The 9,165-nt window shown below is 32.7% G+C and overlaps 1 protein-coding gene and 1 pseudogene across 5 annotated transcripts in view; both read left to right on the forward strand.

Annotated features, from left to right (window-relative positions):
• The window catches only part of RBM27 (RNA binding motif protein 27), a 58,033-nt gene that overhangs the window by 43,021 nt on the left and 5,847 nt on the right, over nucleotides 1-9,165 (forward strand). For 3 of the 5 annotated variants that reach the window (XM_011367479.2, XM_011367477.2, XM_023534922.1), the window contains 5 exons: nucleotides 2,081-2,200; nucleotides 3,270-3,344; nucleotides 3,487-3,651; nucleotides 4,805-4,909; nucleotides 5,016-5,204. In XM_011367479.2, coding sequence (XP_011365781.1) covers nucleotides 2,081-2,200; nucleotides 3,270-3,344; nucleotides 3,487-3,651; nucleotides 4,805-4,909; nucleotides 5,016-5,204 — 654 coding nt within the window. The remainder of the gene's footprint in view (nucleotides 1-2,080; nucleotides 2,201-3,269; nucleotides 3,345-3,486; nucleotides 3,652-4,804; nucleotides 4,910-5,015; nucleotides 5,205-9,165) is intronic. The other 2 variants (XM_011367480.2, XM_011367478.2) reach the window with 1 other exon arrangement.
• Nucleotides 120-238, forward strand: LOC111744392 (annotated as a pseudogene).

Consider the following 9,165-nt stretch of genomic DNA (forward strand, 5'->3'; position numbering starts at 1 on the left):
AAAAAAATATAACCAGTTACACTGTATGGACTTTAACAGATCCCAATTCAAATGGGGAAAAATATTTAGTAGTACAATCTGGAGAAGTAAGTATTTAATGATATTAAACAATTATTTTAGTCTATGGCCATGCTATCCTTAACAAGCCCGATCCAATCTGATCTTGGAAGCTAAGCAGGGTTGGGCCTGGTTAGTACTTGGATGGGAGACCACCTATGAAGACCAGGTGCTGTAGGCGTAAAAAATAAAAAAAATAAGGGATTGTAAACTGACAAAGTCCTTGCAATCTGTGAGGTCAACCAAGGGTTGCCTTGCCTAAAAAAAAAAGTTATTATTTTAAGTGTGATGATGGTATTGTGGTTATGTTTAAAAAGGAAAGAAGTTCTTTTAGAGATACAACTGCAATATTTACAGATAAAACGATATGTTTAGTATAAAGATGTAGTTAGAGATTTAAATAAAACAGGATTATTTCATGTATTGATAATTGTTCCTGCTTGGTGATTGATATATCAAGTTTTTTATGTAATGACTTTTGTCCGTTTTCAAAAATTTAGTTATAAAAAGATAGAACAATAAAAACAGTTATAGTCTTTGCAGCTAGTCATCCTTGACTTCACCTGCCCTTTACTAGCTGTGTTAGATAACTAGTGAGCATTTATTTCCTTTTCAATAAACTGAGTTGCAATGGTGATTTAAAAATTCCATATTGATAAAGCATGAATGGAAACTGCTTAGCATATAATAATTCCTCAGTAAATTGTAGGTTTATCATTTTCGTTTGAATAAATGATAACATGAACATCAGTTATGTATGGTTTCTGTAGTATTTGAGAATTTTCCTATGTAAAGTAGCTTAATTTTAAGGACTGTTAAGTATTATATGATTGAAACTAGTTTTGTATTTGGATATATTATTTGCATGATTGAATTTTCCAAGAATTTCTTAGTATTATATCCTGTATCTCTTACATCATGTATTCAAATTTTAATATAAAAATGAAGAATGGAGTATGTTAGAAAACACTCGAAACAGAGATTATAGTGTAATGTGTAGCTCTGCTGTGCTTTAAAGAAGAGAAGATTAACTGGAGAGTCATCTGTTCAGAAAAGGAAACTAAATACCAAAACTAGTGTAGTAAACATGGCCACCACTTTGTTTGTAAGGTCAGATCTGTGAGCTAACTACTTGTCTTAGTTTTATTAAAAACTCATATAGCATTTGATTAAATATAACATTAAGATTATGATTACAAAGTACCTTAATTCCTAGAAGGGTTTGCAGTTATCAGAAATGTGGGCTCTTTTTGGCACTTCACATATGGAAAATAACTTATGACAGTACCCTCCAGCCAAAGACCACCAGGAACACACCTAGAGAGCTTATTCAGTGAGGGAATGTACACAGTAAAACCATGGGCACCTCAGAGGGTATGAGAAAGGACTTACTTTAGGATTAGGCTGTGTTAGGTGATTTTGGAGAATGTTTAAGGAAGGAAACAATTCTATGATCAGATATCTTAAGTGTTACCTTGAAGGAGGGAAGACTAGAATAAGGCTAAAGCAGTAATTGGTAAAGAAACTAGTCATTTCTGTTAGCCAAGATAGAGAGATGTTTAGTCATTTTTACAGTTAGGATATTACTCATGTTTTTTTCTGTGTTCAGTCATGATTATGGAGTGATCTTGTTATTGTCTTGATCCATCATGGTCACAAGAGTGGCCTTGTCTGAGGATGATATTCTATGAAATTATTTAGGTTTAACCAGAAGACACTAAGGCCTACCTGTGAATAGCAAGTCAGCTCCTAGATATCATGACTTGTTCTTTTTCTCACAGTAAAAAATATAAAGAGAAGAAAAATACGCTATTGCACTCAGAAACAACATTATTGCTAAAAATTAACTTTTGCTTTCGTATTAGAGTAACATTTGAATTTATGTATAAATAACTAGTTTTATAAATATGGTTTTTAAATGACGAAAAAATTAACTCCTAAAAAAAGAAATATATGCAGTCTTTCTAAAAAATGATCTTAAAGCATTTCTAAGATTTAATTTAATCATATTTGTGTTTCATAGATATTTTCAACTCCAGGCCATCCAAAAATGATTTACAGCTCCTCAAACTTAAAGACTCCTTCAAAACTTTGTTCAGGGTCTAAATCTCATGATGTTCAAGAAGTTCTTAAAAAGAAGCAGGTAACAGCTTTGATTCTTCTTTCCTTAAAGAGGAAAGGACCCCTTGAATTCTTAAGTGATTATGCTAACATTTGTGAACAGTTCATGTTGTTATGGGACTGCATCATGTTTATTTAGCTGCTGCTTGATGCCGTCTACACTTGAACAAAAGATGATCAACCAAAAATATGTTTCACAGTTGTCTGTTTTAGTGGCTACATCAAGCACAAGGAAAGACTATTTTCTGTATAAAAGTAAACAATACTGAGCTGTCATGTTTTTTCCATTCTTGAAAGGATAGAAGCATTGTATTTCATTATTTTCTCTTTTACTTTCTTTATGGCTTTGAAAGTTAGATAATATTTCACATGAAGTATAGCATTTATGTAATTATTCATCCGACTCAATTCTGAGTTTCCTACCATTTTAGATTTACACTCACATAGAGTTTTTCAGGCAAATAGATATTTATATGTAATAACTTGGTATAATTGGAGATTTAATTAAAAGAGAGGTGAGAGGCAACATTTTCCTGGCAAAAACCCGTAGATTTTACTGTTGTTTCTAACCTGTTGCTGCATCTCACATTTTTAAACTTTAAACTTCAAAAATAAGATTTGACTTATTACATTGGCAAGTGAGAACAGCTCTTGTTTTTCTTCATAAATACATTCAGGTCATTCAAATGAATAAACCTCATAGATACAGTATTTTATTTTTATTTATTTATTTTTTTAATCCACCCCTCCTCTTCTTCTACCTGTGACCTATGGATGTTGCCGTCCCCCTTAACTGGATCTCTGAAGGCGGGGTGTCCCCTCCCACATGCTCGCAGCGTGCACCCAAGGCCTGGCACACCCACAGTATTTTATGTATTTTTTAAAGTAGTTATAAATGTAAACTTTTATTTTGAATGTGATGGGAAAATACATTTAAAGATTTTATTTCTGGTTTCAGCTATTTTTTGATTAGGAGGAAAATCTTTTTTATAGGGATGCCCCAGAAGAAATGAGTTGAGAATAAGGCAGCCTTAAGTATCGTTGGAAAATTTCATTATCCGTTACTAACTTTTATTTACCTGTTCGTATAGGAAGCAATGAAGCTACAACAAGATATGAGGAAAAAGAGGCAAGAAGTGTTAGAAAAACAAATAGAATGCCAGAAGGTAAGATAAGAGCTCATTATTTGCCTCTTGGAAATGATGTATAGAATGGATTTTACAAAGATATCCCTAATGGTAAAGTTTTAAGAGTTACTTTTATTGAACTTTACTGAGCATAGTTTACTTTTTTCTGTTTATTTTGTAGATGCTAATATCCAAGCTAGAAAAAAACAAAAACATGAAACCAGAAGAGAGAGCAAATATAATGAAGACTTTGAAAGAGCTTGGAGAAAAGATCTCACAACTAAAAGATGAATTAAAAACATCTTCTGCAGTGTCTATACCATCTAAAGTTAAGACCAAAACAGAGGTATCTGTTTGCATTTTTCATTTAAGATAGGGTTATTGAATATCTGTTATGTGCTTGGCACTTTGAAAGTGCAGTGGTGCCCTTAGGTAGCCAATGTTCTAATGGGGAGACAATTACAGTAACAGGTTTTTAAACTATATCTATAGATGCTATCAACTATGGTTCTCTGTGCTGAAAATGAAACTGTTAAGAGTGATGGTGAGCAAAGAGATATTTCCTATTTTAGCAGGGGTTTTTTTTTATAATTCTATTATAATGCAGTAAAACTATTCCTTTTAATAATCAAAAGGTATCATTGGCTTTAATATGGGTAAAAATGTGACATTCTGTTGGGAAAAATAATCAGAAGTCCTAGATCCATTTAAGTCTAATTTCGTTAATTTCTATTTGTTTCCTTATTACAGGAGAATGCTAACTTTACATAGTGGTTCCATTATACCACAACTCTGTAGTGGGATTTTAATTTCCAGCCCTTTGGGAACTGGGAATATATATAGAACACAAATTTTTATGAACAATATTAGATTACATTTGAAATTGTGGTTTTCTATTAGTATAGGAATGTAAAGTGTTTTATTAAGATCGCTTTATAAGGATAAAAATGTTTTTATTGAAATTTCATCCAATTACAGAAGGAACATGTACACCTTTAGAAAATTAAAGAGAATATGGGAGGAAAAAATCAGTCACATACCTAAAGGCTGATAATTTGTCTCTTACCAAAAAAAAAAAAAAAAAGTAGCAGTAATTATAGGGTTTATATCTGAAAGCAATTATTAACTGTTACATTTGTACTATTAATGAATTTTTGTATAATTTATTTTGTCCCATCGTGTTTCATTTATGATGTTTTATTATGTGAAAATTATTCTCAGCTCCTTTATCTCAGATGATTGTTTTCAAGTTTAAATTTTTAGGCCATTTTAAGCAGTAATACTGCTTATTATTTTTATTGATATTATTATACTCTCTACATGTTGTCAGTATATCTATAAGGTTACTTTCTCTAAAAGAGAAAGTATGTAATGTGTTTATTATATCACTTCCGTTTTTCCAAAAGAGATATGTGTTATTCTGTAAGTATAATATTCTGAATAAATAAGATCTTTGGAAGTTATCTAAAAAATAAATTTTACTTTTAATTTTTCCAAAGGCCCAGAAAGAACTATTAGATACAGAACTGGACCTTCACAAGAGGCTATCCTCAGGAGAAGACACAACTGAGTTACGGAAGAAGCTCAGTCAGTTACAGGTTGAGGTGAGGCTTAAGAGAAGTTACTAACTCAAAAAATAGTTTTCTTCTATTTTCCAAGGTTTAGTCTAACAAAGTATATTGTATTCTACCTTTGATTGTTGTTATTCAGGCTGCTCGATTAGGTATTTTACCTGTGGGCCGAGGAAAGACCATGTCCTCTCAAGGTCGAGGAAGAGGCCGGGGTCGTGGAGGAAGAGGAAGGGGCTCACTAAACCACATGGTGGTGGACCACCGCCCCAAAGCACTAACTGTCGGATTCACTGAAGAGGAAAAAGATGATTTACTTCAGCATTTCTCAGTAAGTTTTTAAAGTGACAAATGCTAACTCTAAAAACACTATACAGCATTTGCTGGCTGTATTGTCTATAAATGTCAAATGTTTTATAGATTATTTTTATCGATAAGATGTAAAAATGTGGATATTAGCAAATTCTTATTGATATATTTGAAGGTCAAGAAGCAACTCATACTCTGTGATTCCATAATACTCCTCATAAATGCATTTGTAGTGAGAAGTTGTTCTGAAGTTATATTCGATTTTTATTTTAGGGATATTGCATAGTTTACTGGGGGTTTATAGTAAGTGAAAATAATCTGGAATGGAGGCAAAATTCAAAGGAAGACTCTATTAGTATAAGACATGTTTAGTTATAGTCTATCTCCAGTGGCAACCATTTACTTTTAGACAAACATAAAAATAGAGATTTGCTATAGGTAAGTCTTTATTATTTTACACATAAACGGTATATCTTATTTCCAACCACCCACATCATTCATTAAATATTCGTTGAGTGTTATTTGTGTGTAGCATTTGCATTAAGATCTCATTTAATCTTGAATAAGTGTATAAAGTACATGTAAAATCCAGTGTGTACAGATGGGGAAATAAAAGCCTAAATGTAAGTGAACCAAGATCAAACAGTTAATAAATGGTAGGAACAAGATAGTAATACACTGTTGTATTGTGTTGTATTGGCTGTTAACACCCAGGATCCCTGTTCCTCAAACAACTTTTTTAAAGGAAAACATTTTCAGCCTTGTTAAGTGTTAAAGATGGTGAGGGAAATCTTAAAGAGCAAGACTTTATTCCAAAATTTCTTACTAGTTTGATGCCCATTAATCCTGTTTCACCCAACTATTGAAGAATAGTGGGTTGTTTTAAAATGTCCAGATTTTAGAACCTTTGGGCGATAGCCTTGGGCCATACTCTTGGGCCAGTTCTTTCACTAGTCTGACTCTTATTTTCTTTTTTTTTTTTTGTAAAGTGGGAGACTAGCTGTAGTGACTTCTTTGAAGAGTAATGTTGATATCTGGAGGAGCACTACACATGTGGAGGCTGTTCTTGGTGATTGTTGATTTTTGTCTTTAATGTTGAGTATATAAAATTAAAATCTCCTTCACAAGTAAGGTGGGCATTTAGACCCAGGGCCAGCTCCGGTGAGGTGATAATGAGTTATATAAAGCAGAAGGTTTCAAAATTGGGTTCTGCAGAAGTTCCAGTTACAAAAATAGGTACTCTTGTTAGGTGGGATGCTGCATGCTGTGTCCTGAGGGTCACTGGAGACTGTATGTAGATGTGTCATACTCAAATGACTCTCCTTCCTTCACACAAGCAGAATCATTCTAGAGCATCTATTGATAACCAGTTTTTACATACATACGTTTGAGAAAACTGACATTCGGTTTGTGCAATGGGGCATGTCCAGGCATTTGGGGAAGGAGCAAGCAAAGCCAAGGCAGATGAGATAACTTCAAGGAGGAGACAGTGTCATTGGTTTAGACAGTGTTATTTGTTTTGATGTTATCTGACAGCCTTTGAGTACTAGAAGTACACTTACAGATTCTTGGGCAGTTATAATATGCTTTCTTTGAAATAAATAGAGAAATACATATGCCTAGATATTATGGTAAATATATTTAGCAGACTTAAAGGGTAAGTAACTCTTCTTTGAGGTCTTTTATGTCCCACAAAGGCTAAGGTAGAATGTGTATGTTCAGTATTCTTTTACTGTCCTTAATTGTGAAGAGATCATGGAAAAACTATATTTGTATGAAAGATAATGTGCATGGGTTTTAGCGAAGTTATTCCGAAGAGTGAGGACCTGGTTCTGGAGTCCTTCAGTTTGTTTTTGTATTCAGTAATCTGCTAACAATTTATCATAAGAGAATTGTATGGTTGCGTGTAAATGACACCTATAAGGAAGCTCGGTGTAGCACCCTTTGTATTAGTGAAAATGGGAACAATCTGAATGCTAAACAGTATTTTGCTACTATTAAAAACATGTTTTTAAAGAATAGAAAGACAAGAAAATTCTTAGGATTGACTTTTAAGTTAAAAAACGTGAGATACAAGATTAAACATAAACTAGGAATGAAAGTGCATTAAATTGTTAGGTCTGGGTGGCAGAATTCAGGTTAATTTTTTATATTCTTCCTTCTAAGCATTTCTGTGTTTTCTCAGCATTCCAAATGAACATGTATTACTTTTTAAATCAGACTTTTTAACCTCACATTCACTTTTAGGTTGAAGCGTCAGCATTTTTATAGTATATTTTAAATCCAAATTTGAAGATATGTATTAATCTTGGACTTTTAGGTCCCAGATACCTATATAAGAATATGTGTAAATTAAAGTCTACATAAATTTAAAATATAAAATACTTAATATACAATGTAAGCTATTTCTGACAACATAAAACATATGTAATAACATAAATATTTTAATAGTATATATCAGAAGTCAGCAGACATTTCTGTAAAGAGTCAGATAGTAAACATGTTAGATTTTGAGGACTACATATAGTCTCTGTCATGTTTTCTTCTCCTCCTCGGCCTTCATTTGCCTCTCCCTTTCCCTCTTCCTTCTTTTTCTCCTTATTTTCTTTTTTTTCCTTTTAAAAATGTGAAAAACCATTCTTAGCTGACCGGCCATTGAAAACAAGATGCCAGGCTACATTTTGCCTGAAGACTGTAGTTTTCAGACTCCTGGTATATATTATTGTTACTTTATATATTAAATATTTAAGTTTAAAAATATGGAATAATGTTATATCATATATAAATAGAATTAAATATATTTTAAAGGTAAAATCAGTGAGTCCAGAAAGAACTTTTAAAAAAAGAATCCTTTTTTCTTTATCTTTCATTTGACACAGAGGTCTGAAGATATTAAAGACTTTCCTGAGGAATTCTCTTTAAATATTTTAGTATTAAAGTTTAGGTCAGGAGCAGAACATTTTAGGGCACAGTCAGGACAAGAGCTAATAAGCTGCATTCCTTTACCCCTGGTTAAAGAGGGGTTTGGCTAGTTTCAAAAGTTATTTATACTAAGTGTTTGGAATACTCGAACTATACTTTGATATTTTTCAGATAATATGCATCAATTTACACAATTTTTGAACTGTGGTAGTATGATTTAGTTGTCATACTCAGTGATATAGGGTGCATCTTTTTTTTTCCTCTTCCTCATTATGAAAGTAATACATGCTTCTCAGGATTCATTTGGCTGCACGTAAAAGATAACTTGAAAAATATGGACATTTTCTTTTCAAGAAGTCTGGAGGTTGGGAGGTTTTGGGTTTAATTAATTCAGAAAGTTAGCCCACAGATTCTTTTCATACTTTTCCTCTGCTCTCCTATTATGTTGGCTTTTGTTCTTAGGCCTTTTTCTTCATGGTGTCAGGATAGCTGTAGCAACAACAAACATCATGGCTTCTAACAAGGATGTTCAAAGGCAGAAAAGGAAGTGTACCTTTCTTATGACATTTTTAAAGATAGTGAGTAAACCTTCCCAGAAAGTATTTCTCTCCTCTGCATCCCCCCAAAACCCCTCTCTTGTGAACTACTGATATTTACTGCTTTATGATGGTCAGTTAGGATGTTTCCCATTCTTTCACTATTATGAACAATGTTACATAGCTCTTACTGGATTTGGCATGTTTGAATAATTTGTTATGTGGGACAGTTTTACCTTGAGTTTTAAGATGAGTAGGTGTTTGACATTTGTTGAATGCATGGATGATCTGGGAATACTTGTCATAGTGGTATAGCATTTCAGAACAGGAAGTGAGAATAGCATTGTCAAACATGGGTGGGGCTATAAGAGATGCCATGAGATAAATAGACAGTTTTTAAAAAATTACTTATATTTTTAAGGTTTCAGTCTAAACATGTAGATTATCAAAGCCAAAGGCCAATAATTGTGTTGAGACAGTATTTGTTGTCCTTATCATGGCTTTTATAAGTAGAGTGATTTTTTA

Source organism: Pteropus vampyrus, unplaced genomic scaffold, assembly GCF_000151845.1.
Source record: "Pteropus vampyrus isolate Shadow unplaced genomic scaffold, Pvam_2.0 Scaffold134, whole genome shotgun sequence".
Classification (NCBI taxonomy): domain Eukaryota; kingdom Metazoa; phylum Chordata; class Mammalia; order Chiroptera; family Pteropodidae; genus Pteropus; species Pteropus vampyrus.